General features: G+C 42.2%; 1 protein-coding gene across 10 annotated transcripts in view; it reads right to left on the bottom strand.

Moving 5' to 3' along the window:
• Window positions 1–17,196, bottom strand: part of NFYC (nuclear transcription factor Y subunit gamma) — a 60,354-nt gene that overhangs the window by 11,584 nt on the left and 31,574 nt on the right. For 5 of the 10 annotated variants that reach the window (XM_019737104.2, XM_074334498.1, XM_074334494.1 and 2 more), the window contains exons 3-5: window positions 10,001–10,072; window positions 8,552–8,686; window positions 5,005–5,100 (exon numbers count right to left, since the gene is read on the bottom strand). In XM_019737104.2, the coding sequence (XP_019592663.1) occupies window positions 5,005–5,100; window positions 8,552–8,686; window positions 10,001–10,072 (303 nt within the window). The remainder of the gene's footprint in view (window positions 1–5,004; window positions 5,101–8,551; window positions 8,687–10,000; window positions 10,073–17,196) is intronic. The other 5 variants (XM_019737105.2, XM_074334500.1, XM_074334495.1 and 2 more) reach the window with 1 other exon arrangement.

The following is a 17,196-nucleotide window of genomic DNA, read 5'->3' as shown; positions in this document are numbered from 1 at the left end:
TTCCCCCAAACAGGCTCTGTGCAGTTGCCTGCTGAATGCTGAGCTCTCCACATTTGAAGCCAAGGGAAAGTGGAATTCGAAAGACCAGTTGTGCTAAATCAAACTAAAAATAACAGATTCCATAGGCCTTACAAAACATACAGCCAATTTTCTGAAGCACAGAGTAATCACCCATTGTGTGATGAGTTGCAAATGGGCAAATAATTCCCGTAACTAAAAACCACGCACCAGCAGTGCTCGTCAGTAAATGCTGTCAAGGCCTATGATGTGAGAACAGTGCTAATTGCGAGCACGCAAGATGCTACCCAAATGTCACGCTCGCAGGCCAGCGCCCAGTCTCCCAAATAGGCAGCACTCTCCTTATTTTGCTCCTACTACTTCTGGAGGGACACAGCAGGGGAAAGGGACATAGGGCTTCTCCTGGGTTGAAATTGCAGAATCAAATGTGAGGATCGAGAGCACCAGTAGGCAAGTGCCCAGCTTTTCACAGCAGGTCGAGAACTCTGTGGTCACTAGGGCCACCTCTATCCAGTGTCACATCTGGTTCTGGTTGTACTTAGCCGCAGAAGCGCGACCCAGGCAGCCTGAGGGACAGCTCTCGTCTGGGGTGCTGCCTTGGCTGACTAGGGAAGTCGCCTTCTGTCCGATCTGCCGGGTGAAGAGCCTGGTCGTTCTTCAGCTGACGTTTTCCATGGCAGAAGGAGTAAACAACCCTCTCCCAGCCACCTTGAGCTCACAGCTGAGAGTGTAGGATGTTTACACACACTACGGCATGGTGACAGCCTGAGGGTCCAGGGTTGGTCGGCCCCTGACCACCGACATAAAGATCAGCATCTGCTCCGAAGGACCCTGTGACACATGGTGCCCCTGCCTGGGACAACAAAAACAACAGAAACATACAACAACTTGGGCTGGCTGAGCAAAAATAACAGCTCCATTTACTCACTTCTTTGTTCTGTGCTAAGTTTGCCAGATTCAAGCAAAGAGGAAAAACACTCTTCCTCAAGGTACAGAGACCCTGTGGGCTGCCTCAGAGATCCCCCGGTGACATTTACAAAGCTGCACTGACCCCATCCCCATTAGGTAGGTGCCCTCATCGGCGCTTCCACAGCCCTTTCCTCATCACACGTTTCTGTCCTTGCTTGTCACATTCACTGCTTTCCTTGCTAGAATGGAAGCCCTCTGAGGGCAATACCTAGCTCTCTCTTGCTCTTCACGGTCCCAACCGCCAGTCCCTTATAGGCACCCAAGAAGTGCTTGCTGAGCGATGCATAGATTTATAGAGCCAGGCAGACAGAGGTAGGAAATCACAGGCACACCTCATTTTATTATACTTCACTTTACTGTACTTCACAGGTATTGAGTTTTTATAAACTGAAGGCAAGACCCTCCACCAGCAAAAAGATTACAACTCACTTTATTGAAATACTCACTTCATTCCAGTGGTCTGCAACTGAACCCACAGTATCTCCCAAGGATGCCTGTGCTTGCTTTATTGTGGTCTGGAACTGAAGGGGCAGTATTTCCAGGGTATGCCTACACTTTTTTTAACCCAACTTGGTAGTAGGACAAATTCTCTTGAACACAACAGCTGTTACTAACAGAAAAGAGTCCCTAAGCTCTCTTTGCTACTTCTAGGATTTTGTGTTCACAGTGCGGGTAAAAGCTCCTGTGCCCTGTAGAACAGGGCTGGGCATTGTTGTGCTTGCCTGGTGACTGGGGCCCAGCATACTAAAACTAGGATTGCTGATATCTAGCCTCTGAGAAATGTGGGTCTCAGCATGACAAGGTTCCCTGACGGCCATTCACCCAGCCTCTGCAGACACTTGTAATGTTCAGGGTTCCTAAAATAGTCCTCAAACATGAACCAACTTGCTAAGTTAATGTATTCTGTGTTTCAGATCCAAACAATTTGAACCCTGAATGTGATCATGTTGAGGCAGATGAGGAGGTCCCCTTTTATTTTCATCTAGGTCTCAGTTTCCAGAACAACTTAACTGTGACAACATCACCTCCACTTCAACTCCAACTTCTCACCATTATAAATCAAGGTTAGCCTTGTCAACTAGATCTTGGCTGTGACAGGGATAAAATACTGATACCCTCCTTAGCCAAGAAACAGAGGCCAACTGCTCTTTTCAAAGCTCTTGAAATGGGTTCACTGTATTTCTTTTCCATTAGGATCTCCCATCCCATTTTATTAAAAACCATTAATCATTAAAGTCCAGACCTAACTTGAAAACGCTCTTGGGTGATGAGAAGGTACAGAGGACTGAGACACCCCCCGGCCCACCTCACCCACCTGGTAGGAAGTCAGTGAGTAGGGAGATACCAGCGTCCCGAGCCCCGACCTGTGACTGCCCTGTCTGCAGTTATCCCTGATTGTAGCTGATCAGCGAGTACGCTTTTTGCTGGACAAAAAGCAATCCCTTTAAATACCCCTTGCCAAAAGCTGTGAGAGCAGGTAAAAAAGCTTCCTCTGCTGCCTACTATACAGTATCTTAACCTGCTTATGAACCAGGTTGTGTCTAGAACACTCCACACAGTAGAGGCACCTAGGTTTGTGCTGTAAGGACAGGGCATGACTATTCTCAAATCACTGGAATGGAAGGAGGCATATCTAAGATTCCTCAGCATTATGAAGACTCATTCTGCCAATGGAGGTCAAGCTAGCAAGGGAATGATTATGCTTGGTTTAAAGAGATGGGTGAAGAGAAAATGACATTTTAATGGGCAGGAACTTTCAACTCATAGCTTTAGTGGGGTAGAAGTCAGGCCTCAATTACCTTCTGCTTTCAAATAGTCTTTACTTGCTTCCCCGAAGAATGAAATTCCGCAGCATCTCTGAGAAGTCAAGGGCCTCAGATCCACAACTCCATATTTCTGGCTAGTTCCTTTCCCCAGCCGTGGAATAGCATCCCAAGTGCTCGAACACTCTCTGAATGACTGATCAATCCGGAATGAGGTACCTGCCCCGCTTTAGCAGTGACCTCCCCAACCACAGGCTTGCTCTTGGACTGTGTTCAGAAGTGGAGACTGACAACCACCACCAGAGAATGAGCAGCCTCACCTCCTAGGGCCATCACGACAGTGTTGTACAGCCAGCCCAAGACCAGTGAAAAGTACACTCGCTTCGGTAGCAACGCTCAACTGCTGCCTCCTTCAGAAAGGGGGAATTCTGGAGAGTAGGCGCTTTTTAAGGACTTAAGGACGTGCCAGCCAATTTGCAGCTTGGGAAAACTTCATGTCTACAGAGAATTAAAAGTGCTATCTTAGAATTTCAGGCCAGCTTTCAGCAATCTCCACCTTTCCAAGGCCAGGCAGCAGCTGTCCCGAATAGGATGCCAATCAATGGCTTGAACACCTACAGAAAACTGAATCCAGGCAGCAAGGAGCTATTTCAGCTAGACACACTTTAAAAAGAGATGGATCGTAGCATTTTGAGGCAGGCTAGGATGGAACAAGGAGCTGTGTCACCCTGAGAGCGCCAAGCCCTGAGGACTGTGGAGGAAGGGACAGGACAGGACCCTTCTCTCCAGCCAGCTGGTTCAGCAGGCAGCTCAGAGAACAAGCAGGAGTTAGAACGAGGAGCATGAGCAAGGCCTGATTTTGTCACAGATCTCACCCCCTGGTTTGTAAAGGGGGCTTCTGAAACAAATTCCAACAAGGAGAGCACATGTCTCATGTCAATTGTTTTGAAGGAAGAGAAATGGTCTGAGTTCTAACTGTAATGACTTCTCAGAGAGGAGGGAAGCACCCCGAGAGGAGGCAGTGAGCCTACGGGCACAAACCTGCAGTATCTCAGGCGACGCGGAGCCGGGGACGACCGTGGCAGCCTGCCGCTGTAAACATCCGACTGAAAGCTCCTCTGAACACCTTACAGCTTCCAGTCAAGGATGTTTACAGTAGCAAAGACTGCCCAGAAAGAACGGAGACGCAGTGAGGCTCCCTGCTCTAGTAAGGAGGCGACAGAGGGGCCTACGAATCCAAAGGCCTCCGGCAGGGTCAGGATTACGTATGTCCTTTAAGATGCCCGCTTCTCTACACTTTCTGACTGGTTACGAATATGAGACAACATGGGAGTCACTGGTGACCCTGTTTCTAAGGGTAACATACTATGAAATAATTCATAAAAAACACTTAAAATTTTCTTAACAAAACAAAGCAAGCAGCTTTGCTCCTGCCAGATGCTGCCATTATTCCCCAGGTGTCTCTACTCCACCTAGTGAGTCAGGTAACCTTTGACCCTGAAACAATGAGCTATACAGGACAGAGGGGTAGTACAATTGTAATTAAGAGCTTTATGCACCCCATGTGTTAAAAAAACAATCGGCGAGACCTTTGGAAAGGGGCGGGCAGAAAAGAGGGCAAGGCAGACAGACACTCACATTCCCTTCTCGAGACTGCTTAGAAAATGGTTTCAGTGGTGGTTCTCAAATTTGGTTGCACAGTGAAAGCACCTAGGGAGCTTTAAAAAGTATCGATGCCTGAGCCTCTCCCTCACAGATTCTGATTCAGCTGGTGTGGGGTGGAGCCTGGGCACTGATATTTTTTAAATCCCAACAGGTGATTCTCGTGTGTAGCCAGAGACTATAAAGAGACCTACAATGTAGACCAAAGTCCACTCACTCCAAACATCACTGTGCACATAGAAGGGACGTTTCTTAAAACTCTAAAATCTGTAACTCACTGGGAAAATTCTCCCATCCCAGATTAACAACGCTGATAGACTTCCTACGATACCTTGAAATGAGCTTTACTTTACGGTTTATAACTAAAAGCCTTTAATTTTCATTTTGTCTATTTTCACTGAAATACCACCTCAGCAGCACTGAGTTAAAAGTATCCATAAATGAGTAACAGAAGGAGATGTTAAGGATGGATCTGGTCTAGAGAAGGAGAAGCAAAAGGAAGAGCAGATGAGAGACAAAAGGAGCATTATTTGACACCCATATGCAAAGTGCTCTTCAGTCAGCAGCAATAACAACTGCCTTCCTAGCTCACCTGACGCTTTGGAGGTTTCAGTTCATCTCTTGGAACAATATCGATGAGAAAGTCAAACTGATCAAATTTTGTAATTGCCATGGCGATATCATTCCTCTGTAACAAAGAAAGGCAAGGTGAGAAATTAGCCTGGGGAGAAACTGGTTCACCTGGCTTTATAGCCTCCAAGTTACAAGTAAAATAAGACGATGACTTCTAAGCCAAACTAAATACCCATGGCCAAGTCTACAGCTGAAATAAGCACAGCCAAACTCATAAACTTCAAATGATCAGACTTGCTACGTAATCGACAAAAAAGAGCTACCTGCAGCTCATGCTCCACAAACCAGGTATTCCAGCTTCCAACTACTGCTGCCTCTGCTGGACCCTGCCCCAAGGCCCTCGCTAAATTGTTAAATTATCATCCTCCAGCTAAATTTGTACAAATCTAGGAATCTCAACTGGCAGGTTTCTAGTCCTTCTGTTGTTAGTCAGGTTAGGCTACCATTCAATCTTATAACCTTTTTATAGCCTGAAATAATATTTTGCCTCTTTGATTCACAAGTAGTTATAATCTATTTTGAATCTCCTAGCTGAAATCCTAATTCAGTAATTTTTTGCAATATTTTCTAGTCACTGGTCTATATCTTAGTTCCTATAAGGCTATGATTTTTATTTTGGAATTCAAAATTGCAAAGCTAAATCCATGGTTTAATTCTTATTTAATGTGATACCGTGTTTCCTCGAAAATAAGACCTAGCCGGACAATCAGGTCTAATGCGTCTTTTGGAGCAAAAATTAATATAAAGCCCGGTCTTATTTTACTATAAAACTGGGTATAATATAATATAATACCCAATACATTTTACTATAAGACCGGGTATAATGTAATGTAATATAATATAATATAATATAATATAATATAATATAATATAATATAATAATATAATACCAGGTCTTATATTAATTTTTGCTCCAAAAGATGCATTCGAGCTGACTATCTGGCTAGGTCTTATTTTCAAGGAAACACGGTATAAACATTAGAAGTCTGAAGCTACTAGAATAGAGGCGGCAGAAGAAAACACAGGAGTCAGTCGACTAATGATACTGAAACCAAAACCTGCTCTGAAGGGGTTCTTTCTATGAGTGACATTCCCTTTCTTTAAATAATAAAATTGAAGGATTTTTTAAAATTAAAAACACACTATGTATACTCAGGATTTGTGTACTTCACTGCACAAAAATTTCAAAGAAAAAAATAGGAAAACAGAGTGAATTCTAGTGAATGATATGCACATTGAAGTATTAACATTTAAGGAAAAGTAAACTTTTAAATTTATTTAAAAATAGATGACTTGATGGATAGGAGGATAGATAGATATGGAGATAAAAGGGGATGGGTATACAGGTGTTCACTGTAAACTTTACTTATGTTTGATTTTTTTTTCATAAAATATGGGAGTGCGGGTCAAGCTACTAACAAATTCTTAGCAACCTCTTACATCTTCAAGAGAAGGTGACTCATCAGATAAAATAGGAGGGGATGGAAATTTTCTGTTTTTTCTTTCCCTTGTCTCTGTGATGGCCTCAAGCCACTGAAATGCAAAACTCCAGTCCACCATTCTTGCCAACCACCAGCTTGATAATAAGCCCATCCTACCGAAGCAGGGCACATCTTAAGGCTGCCAGGACTCATTTAAGATTAGTACGATATAGTATCACATCCGTGATGATGTCACCTATTCAAGCTAGCTAAACAGTTCATCTAAGGATGGAATGGGGGGGAGGGGATAAAAAGAAATAACAATCACCTCCAAACATACACCAAAGTGTTCTAGAGTATTTTGGAAACGTATACTTAAATTGGTCTTTTAACATTTCTATTCGCCTTTTTAAGTGCTAATATTTTACTGAATTATTACTCATATTTAGTAAAATACAGAAATCTTAAATACACAGCTTGATGGACTTTAATAAATATATACACCCAGTAGCTATCACCCAGATAAAAATATAAAAAGTTTCCTTCCATCCTTTTCTAGTAAGTACCCCTACCAATCTGAGGCAACCACAGCTCTGATTTCTATCACTATATATGGTGACAGTGTATGTTATGTGCTACGTAATTTCTTTCTGGTTTCTTTTGCTTAACAGTATTTTTGAGATTCATCCATGTTGTTGTATGATCAACAGTTTGTTTCTTTTTAGTGTTTAGTAATCCATTTTATGACAATATCCATTTTTTATATATTCCCATCTTGGATACTTGAGTTGTTTCCAGTTTTGGGCTATTATAAATAAGGTTGGTATCAACATTTTTACATAAGAATGCCCACACTTTGGGTTCTATAACTAGGATTGGAATGGCTGGGTCAGAGTGGGGATATGTTTAATTTTACTAAAACGTGCCTTTACTAGAAACAGCCTTCCAAAGTGATTGTACCACTTTATATTCTGACCAGCAGCATATGAGCTTTAGTCACTCTTCTTCCTCACCAACACTCGCTATTGTCAGTTTTTTGTTTTATTTTGTTTTTTAAATTTTAGCCACTCTAGTCGGTATAAACCAGTATCTCATTGTGATTTTAATTTGTATTTTCCAGATGACAAATGATGTTATGAACCTTTTCCTATGCTCATTGGTCATTTGGATATATTCTTTTTTGAACGGCCCATTTAAGTGTTTTGCCCATTTTATTTTTTAATCGGAATTGATCTTGAAGGCAGCTTTAACGGGATCTCTCTAGATCCACAGGCTTCCTTCAAGGCAGCATCAAGTTCCCAATGTCTAGCTGAACTAGAATGTAGGCTTCCCGGGGGTGGGAATTTTTGTCTGTTTTGTGTATTAATCCCCAGAGCCTAGAACAGTGCTTGCTTGGCACATTGTGGGTGTTTAATAAATATTTGTAGAATAAATGAATACATGCATTTTCAACTTTGGAGGTAAAGGGAAACAAGAGGAGAAAACATAATTTATTTTCTTGGCTTTGTTGTTAAAATACTGCCACTGTCTTGTATCTATCTGGGAAACCTTTCTCCCAAGAGCTAGGGCCTGGCTGCTGAGAGGAGGGCCTCTCAAGCCAATGACCAGCGGGTCTTCATGTAATATGAATGTTGATTTGCTGGATTAAAATGAAAACAAAAAGAACAGGGGAAGGATTCCCAGGAAGGCAGAGAAGGAACAAAAGGCTAATGAGGTTAGTGAGACTGATTCTTCCTGGGACTGTGTTTCCTGGGTCTCTCAAGGCTTCTAACCAGAAGTTGTTTACATCTGGAAATAGATAAATATCACTTTAGCCTCTGTTTATAGTGAGGACTCTCCAAGTGAAGAGTTCAGTCACTGAGCTGTGAAAACCATGGGAGAGTTGGAAATTAAGATTTCTAGTCGGGAAATACTATCAGTGGCTGTAAGGTACGCCTGCCTCCCAACAGCACGGGAAGACGACAATTACACACACAAGCTTGACAGAACCCTAAGGAACAACCACCTTAGGTCCAAAGCCATGCAAGAGCAGCACGCAAAGGCAACAGCTCGCCCAGTTTTCCCGATGTAAGTCTACAGTATTACCTGCAGAGTCCGTCGCTTGTTATCCTCCGTGTGGATCCAGGCTCGAAGAGTCAACTCCGTGATAAAGATCTGGGCTGCCTTGGCAAACAGCACAGGGGCTTCTGCACTGATCATCTGCAACAGACGTAGGCCGCCCTGTCAATCACCAGCAAGTCATTCAAAGCCGTCAGTGTGTCCCTTACCTGATGTCCTGCCACTGGACTATGGGGCAAGGATCGGAAAATGAGAAGGTAGTAGCCTCAAGAGATCCCCAAGTAAAATCAATCCTTGAGTAGGGACAAAGCAGGCAGTGGGTGGAAGAAGGGGAGAGGGAGAAAGAATACTCACTCAGCTAACTAGCGCCTATGGCGCATTCTGACTCTCTTAATAGCCTTTCAGAGAAACAAGGGTTTAGGAGAGATGAAGTGACTTGCCCACGGCCATACAGCCAGTATGGTAGGGTTTAGGTTCTAATCCAAGGAGAGATGATGTGGGGAAAGATAATGGGTTTGAGAATCAATGGATCTAGGTAGTCTCAGGCTTCCCATCCTGTGGGCTTTATTTTTCATATACTGAAAAAGAGGAGAACCTTCCAATACTGTTGTGGGAATCACATGAAATAATATCAATAAAAGCACCCAGCATAGGGCCTGGCACGTAGTAAGTAACATAAACTCTTGGGCAAATAAGGCTCTGAACCCTGGGGGAGGTAGTCTGTACAGGACAGAGCCATGGGCAGAGCTCTGGAGTTAAGGACGCAGGAGATGAAAATTGGGATCTTGGTTCTCCGACTCTGGGTGAGTCACTTTTAACTTCTTTTGTCCATTTCCATACCTATAAAATGAAACGAATAATTCTTATCCTATCAAATCTCACACGGTTGCTATGAGGAAGAAGTGAGCTAATAGAAGGGAAAATTGCTGTGAACCGTTAGCTTTCTATACAAATACAAGAGACTATTAATTTTGAGTGGTAAAGGAGAGGGAATTGCTCTTTTCCTGAGAGTTATAGTGGGAACATGGACTCCTAGGAATGCAGCAACAGCCAGCCCCAAGTAAACCCTCTCACAAATATAATTCATGTAAAACAACTCACAGATGCAGTATCACTATCAAACATTTCTTAAGAGCTCAAATCGACAAACTAGAGGTTGTAATAAGATCCTACGAAGATGGCACTGTCCTGTTGATTTGATGATATATGTTTACATTACATGGTGATTCAAAAGCACTCAGCATCTTTTCAACATCTAGAAAAGAGTATATCCCTAATTTTCAGAGAAGCACCATATAATCATTAAAACTGTTCCATTTCAGCCCACTTAACAATTTTACCAGGAACCAAATAAAAAAGTGACAGACAATAACAATATTTTCATTTTTGTTTAAACTTTGAGCTCTAGAGAAATGAGCAATACTCCGCCCATCGTTTTAGCTTCAATATGAACAATAAAAATGAATGCGAATTCACCTTCACATCTTCATCCAGTTTCATAATCTTCTTAATACGAGCCAGTGGGAGTTCCTGCACTCGGAAATCTTTCTGAAATGAGTAACACAAGGTGCATTAAGTGGTGGGGACAGTCGGTAGAGCATGACAGGCAGCATGAAACACTGATTTGCTTAGTCCCTCCTTTCAGAAAATACGCCAGGAGAGGAGGTACAGATGAAATGAAGAAAACACAAGCTCCTTGCAAAATTCGTCTTAACCCATGCAGAGCTTCAATCAATCAAAGGGTTTCAGGATAAATTTATGATGGCTTTCTCACAGTGCCCTCTAGAAAATGAGCTCCAAACAATACCAGATTCTTTGCCAGCACACTATAGAGGTACATTATGAGTATCTTTTTCTTCCCAGGAAAGTTTACCAGTATGCAATATGCACATGAAAACAAGAGTTTTGCCTCAGGGGCATTCTTCTAAGTTGCCAGTTCTTTCTTCCATGCAGGGTCTACAAGGGCAAGTGCCAGCAGTCACCTGACCACAGTGACCCCCAGTTCTCTACTGCTGACCTCTGCACTAACCTGACACCAGAAATCGGGGGGTGGGGTGGGGGGACTTCTTTCCCATCACAGCAGCAAAGGGCCTGTCTCCAAACTCTGCTTGGACGTTTGCTCGGAGGGAGGGTATGGAAGAAGGGTGACGGTGAATTTATCTGGTGGCTTTTTGGAATAGCCCTGGCACTTTTTTCCTTAACAAACAAAACTGGGCTGGAGGGGAACCACATCACTTTACCAGGGACAGGATTTAGGAAAGGGCTTTTTGACCAGCACGACTTGATTATTTGCAAGTTTTTGTTTTATTTTGATACCACTGGTATTTAAACACATGGCTGATGATGGATGCAATTCTAGAAATAAAAATCAATTCTGAGTTTCAGAGCTGCAATGAAGAAAGAGGTCCAAAGGCAGAGATTAGCTAAAATCAGCAAAATCCCTGCTGGGACTAGGTGTCAAATGATTGATTCTATAAGTGGTCTGAAATGTGACTCACCAAACCCAATATGCTCACCTGGGAATTTGCATCATCACATTATGGAAAGAACAGCTATTATTTGAGATCTGGTATAATTAATACATAAGTGAACTTTCTTTTCCAGGACCAACAGAAAAACCTCAACTGTATGTCAAGGAAGGCAGTGGGGCATTTTGGAAAAGCATAAAACAGCCTACCCAGAATCTATTTTATGATTACAGAAGGAAGAGAAACTGCTAGGATAAAATATACCCTAAGACATCTAATTTCCCCACGCAAACCCAAAAAGCTGCTTGTCGACCACTCAGCTCTACAAACTCCCAACACCAATTTTTCATCTTTTCCTTTTCCAAAGTAGCTATCAACATTTTCCAGGAAGCCTCTACTAAAAACAACCCGGGAGTGGCAGAGGTTTAGAAGCCCAGTTTATTAAATTTCACCAAAAGGAGACAGCAGGACACGTTCTTTCTATTGTTGTTTTTTTCTCCTCTTTCATTTACTCATTCATGCAACTCAACTAATATGATACCTACCGGTACTGCTATGTGAAAGATGCAAATCTTTCTTACCTTTGAACAACTTATAGTTTAATTGTTGGAGACTGCCACATAAAAACATTATAACCCCTATTCTATACTAGATGGGGGTATAAAATCCCACAGGGACAGAGGAAACAACCAGCTGGCAGTGGGGGGTTGGAGTGAGCAGGAGGAGTTGGCAAAGTGGGGGCTGACATCTGAATTGTGCCTAAGGGATGCTACAAATGTGCTTGTTGGAAAAGTGTGAGAATGTTATTTAGACAGAGGGAACAGCATGCGCAGGAGCACAGACACAGACACAGAAAACATGGTCAAGTTTCAGACATGTGACCTTAGGACAGAAGGGAACAGGAAAGGGAAGGGTGGCTTGGGGCCAGACCCTAAAGGGATTTAAAAAACAAAAATTTAACCACAGAAGTCAATCAGTGGTCTTCCTTCTTGTGTGGTATATCACAGAAAACGATGATGCTGAACAGAAATGCCAAAGAGAATACTGGGGGTCAGGGCTCCCTGTGGAAGGCCTCCCGGGATGATACACACAGCACAAGACTATGACCACAAGATTTAGCTCTCTTGCAAGTGTGCTCTCACTTGGCGTGGCTACTGAGTATAATTTCCACAAGACTGTTCCAAGATTACTTAACCAAAGCCCAAAGCTGATAAAAAGATCTCCTTCCCCAACTTGAAAGAGTAAAATAACACTTTTAGAATTTCTATGAGACTATTCTTTAATCAAAAGCAACAAGAAATGGTAAAGGTAAAGAGATTATATCATTGCCACCTTGGAGAGATGTAAAATGAGGCAGAAATGTACAAAAACTTTTTGCTCTAAGCCCCACCCCAACCTTTTCTTTTATGAGTAACTTTCTTATGATCCCCAAACCTTGAGATCTCAAGGGGCAGTGTGTGAAAAGTGGATCTTCAGATGTGTGTGGTTCCTTATTGCTGACAACAGCCCAGTTTTCTAGAATCTCACCCTAGCTTTCCAGTCACATGTGTGTATGATAAGCTTACTAGAGAGGAGAGCCCCTTCATTATCAGTAGTTTGAAGTCCACTAAATTGGCTTTTAATTCAATGCTCCCTTTGTCATCAGCAACCATGCAACTGATGTGAATAACATTTAATTTCTGATGCTGAGCCAAGTGGAACAACTGAGACATACTGATTTTTTCCTTCTACTCTTGGGAGTGGTATCAGCAAGGTGCAAGAGCAGATTCTCTCTCAGAACATTCCTGTGCTGCCAACCACAAGCAAAGAACTACATTAAAAATGCTGCCATCTGAAATTGCTGAGTTTCAAGAAGTCTGAATTCACTCAATGAGAGTTCGGAGCCAAAGGAAAGTCAATGGGTCTCAGACTGCACTACAGAACATCCCGAGTTTCAAATAATGACGAGAAATCTTTTCCAGGCCTGCCTACCAGCCAGGCACGAGGGCAAAGTCAAGATTCTAATCCTCTCAAAAGCAGTGATTCTCAACCTTGGCTGCATGTTAGAATCACCTGGGGAGCTTTTGGAAAAACAGTGCTTGGGCTTTATCCCAGACTAACTGGATCAGGAACTCCTGGCATCACATTTTTTGAAAACTCCCCTGGTGACTATAATCAACAGTGAGGGTTAAGGACCACTGCTTCAAAGCCTTAATACTCAAAGTGAGGTCCTTACACCAGCAACGGCATTGCCTGGGAACTCAAAACAAATGCACAATCTCAGGCTCTACTCTCTATTTTAACAAGATCCTCATGTGGTTCATTAGACGACAAAGTCTGAGAAGCACTGCTCTACAGGAAGGGCTCAAACAACACAGGACCTGCTCTGTCTGTCCACCAACCTTCACCTCCAGTTTCTTGTTTAAATGGTTATCTGATTTGACTGTAATGTTAGAAATGCCATTGTCTAATCTGGAGGCACTGAAGAGTGAAAAGATGTAACTGGCAATTAAAAGAAAGTGACCTAGGCATTAAATTACAGCTAATTGAAGGCCGAATGGGATGTAGCGAATAAGTTAGGGGAGGATTAGATTTTTCTTTTCAAGATTCAGCATTGTTGCCTCCCCCGCCGCCCCCCAAAGACAAACTTGGCTTTTTCTTGCCCACTTTCAAAGAGGTCTACAGGGGTAAAATTCAATGCCAAAAAGTCTGTTAATTATCACTCCCAGAACTCTGCTGAGCAGGAAAGTGGTATTTTACACAATCATCCTGTTGTACAATCATTTTGGTATGATTTTTAACCAACTTCAATTCCAGCTGAACACCACCTGGATTTATGGACAATTACAGAGCTTTTAAGAGTGAGGAGAGTGTGATGGCCAAGCTGAGAGGAAAGATAAATTTCTTTTCCAGAACACAGAGCAAAATGACTGGGGTCAGTATTTCCAATACATCATGAAATCTATCACCTAGCAAACTTTAATTACTTGTTTTTGGAACAATCTTTATCCAAGTCTTAGAGACCACAACACCTTGTGAATATTCTCCTAAGTTTTATTCATGTTTGGATACTTTGAACATGTGGATTTTCAAAAAAATCTGTTAGACATGTTGAGATGTCAACCTAAGAGGCTCTGACATATCTGAGGAAGTCTGGTTATAAGTGTTACTGAGTTCTGGAAAGGCACAGACTAAATGCTAAAATACCTGGCCACAGTACACAGGCAGAAGTGCAGTCAGAGAATCAGATACCTTCATGTGTCATAGGGAGAGGGGAAAATAGGAGTTTTACAAAGGGAGCGATCACTCCCACTTGACTGGATTGTGTTCTCTTCAAACGTGGCATTGATGTTGCTTCACACTAAATCTGAAGTGAAGGAGTCTGGGTCATTCAAGCATTTATTGTGCACCTACTATATGCCAAACATTCTAAGTATCTGATGTAAGAGATACCATGGTAACATTCTAGGCATCTTTTTTCAAGGGTACGTGGGAGAAAAATTTTAGTTAGCCATCAACAGAAGAATGATTCAAGACAACCTTCCTCCTTGCTCTTCTTTCTCTTCACAAAACTTGAACTAAAACTGAATCCCTCAAAGAATCCATTTTTAACCTCTGAAGGACTAGCTGTCCAGGTACCAAAAGTAGGTCAATACTACAATCTGCTTTGTTGGCAATCAAGCTTGAAAATTAAAGCAAGTAGGGTAAAAATCAGAGCCCACACCCATGTTCATTGCAGCATCATTCACTACAGCCAAGAAGTAGAAGCAACCCAAATGCCCACTGGCAGATGAACAGATAAACAAAATGTGGTACATACACATATACATGGACTATTATTCAGCCTTAAGAAGGAAAGAAATCCAGCCACATGTTATAACACGGATGTGCCTTGAAGACAAACAATATGCTAAGTGAAATAAGCCAGTCACAAAAAGACAAATAGATGTTATGATACCACTTATATGAGGTACTTAAGAGAGTAGAAAGTAGAATTGTGGTTATCAGGGGCTGGGGAGAGGGGAAGAGGGTAGCTGTTGATTAATGGGTATAGAGTTTCAGTTCTGCCAGCTGAAAAAGTCCTAGAGATCTATTCCACAGCAATGTGAATATATTTAAGACTAGTGAACTTTATAATTTTAAACGGTAAGATGGTAAATTTTGTGTGTTTGTTTTAACCACAATTAAAAAAGAGAAAATCAAAGCCCAACAAAATATAGACGAGTTAAGTGCTGAGCTTGAACGTCCAGTTTCTCTAGCCACTTGCTTGGATGCTGTATTTCTGCTTCTGCGCTCAAGCTGGAGCGCAGACTTGATATACTCGCCTGGACCCACGACACCCCAGGAGGGCACTAGTTTTACACCAACTGACGTCAGCACTAAAACCTGATAAGCTTAACCATGAGATTATCCCCTTAAAATATGACCAAAAGACCCCACTTTTGACTTTATAATTTCATTTTTTCCTACCTTCTCTTTTACATCTGAGACAGTATAGATAACTACCACCTTTAGACTGCAAAAGAGAAACAATGACTTTTCAGTGGAAATCCACATGTGAACACAGCCTACTCTCAGAAAGGCCAAGGCCAAGCTCAACTGCTGAAAAATCCCCCCTAGAAACAAACACGACTCATAGGTACATCCAGAATACGAATTAGTTTTTTACCACTGAAGTCAGTGGATATTAATCACAATGAGAAGTTCTTTTGTTTATTTTATTCATTCATCACTTGTTTATAGCCTGTCTCTCCCACCGGAATATATGTTCTGCGAATACAATGCTCTTACCTGGTTCCTTACTGGGTCCACAGTATCTAGCATAGCCACTGTAGGTGCATAAAAAGTATTTGCTGAGTGAGCAAATAAACTGACCTTGTATATCAGAGGTTAAAATCCACTAACTAAAAAATTGCAACATTATTTCTACATTAGGAAGGAATCCAGTGTCTGCTCTGCCAGGATGCTAATACCTTCCAGGCAGGAATGACACATCTAACCCAGAGAGCTCCATCAGTATTTGCTAAAATGACACCAAATGGAACATTCTTCCTAAGGACATGACACTACGCTCTGCAAATATTTCAATTCTAACCTGTCTCACCTGCTACCACTGTTACATTCCTTAAACCTGCCTCCACCGCCACTACCCACACAGTAACCTCCAGCCACTCTGAACTTCGTGCTGTTCCTCTAAACCTAAGGCCTCCCTGCCTCTATGAGGTGTTTCCCTCTGCCTGAGACATACTTTCCCCACACAGTGCAATATAGAGATGAAATAGTATAGAACTGTACACTTGAAACCTATGCAATTTTATTACCAATGTCACCCCAATAAATTTAATTAAAAAATATATATTCTCGCCCATCCTTTTCATCTGGTAAATGCAGCATACTCACATTTTAAGACTCACCAAAATGTCCCCTTTACTTAAAGTTCCCAAATTCAACCAGGGAGGAACAACCACTGTGTCCTGTGCTCCCACAGCACAGGACGTTTTGACTTTTACTGCTTCAGACTCATTCCTGTGTCTGACTCGGTAAGCATTTAATAGATACTTACTGAATAAATGACTCTAGTTATAATTACTAGATTATAAACTCAAGGATTATATCTGATTCTTTTAAGTCAGTGGTTCTCCACAGCGGGTGATTTTAGCGCCAGGAGACATTTGCCAATGTCTGGAGACATTTTGGGTTGTCACGCTGGCAGGAGGTGGAGAGTTCCACTGGCATCTAGTGAGGAGAGGCCAGGCCTGCTGCTCACCATCCCACAAAGCACAGGACAGCCCCTCACAACAAAGAATCATCCAACCCGAAGTGTCAACGATGCTGAGGCTGAGAAACCCTCATCGAAGTGTATCTTTTAAAACCTGGAAAGAGTGACTGCTTACACTAGATTTGTTGTTGAATAAATTGCCCAATAGTTTTCATCAGCTTCTAGAAATTTGGCAGGGCCACTAAATCAGGCCTGAGAAATGAGCTGAAGCTACTGAAGAAAAGTGAGAAAGCTCGGTTTTTCTGCATTCTCTAAAATACACGCCTCGCATTAAACTACCTCCAAGTCAAGGCATCCACTACACATTCACATGTCTAAGGAGAGCCACTAAAATATTTTTCAAAATCCCTGTAGCTACCTCACCTAAGGTAAATTATATTTCCATTTCCCCACCCAAAGGTCAGGAATGAATTATGCCTTTGTAAATGTGATTGAGATGAAACATG

The sequence above is a fragment of the Rhinolophus sinicus genome, linkage group LG06, assembly GCF_036562045.2.
Source record: "Rhinolophus sinicus isolate RSC01 linkage group LG06, ASM3656204v1, whole genome shotgun sequence".
Taxonomy (NCBI): Eukaryota; Metazoa; Chordata; class Mammalia; order Chiroptera; family Rhinolophidae; genus Rhinolophus; species Rhinolophus sinicus.
This window is presented reverse-complemented; position numbering and strand designations above follow the sequence as displayed.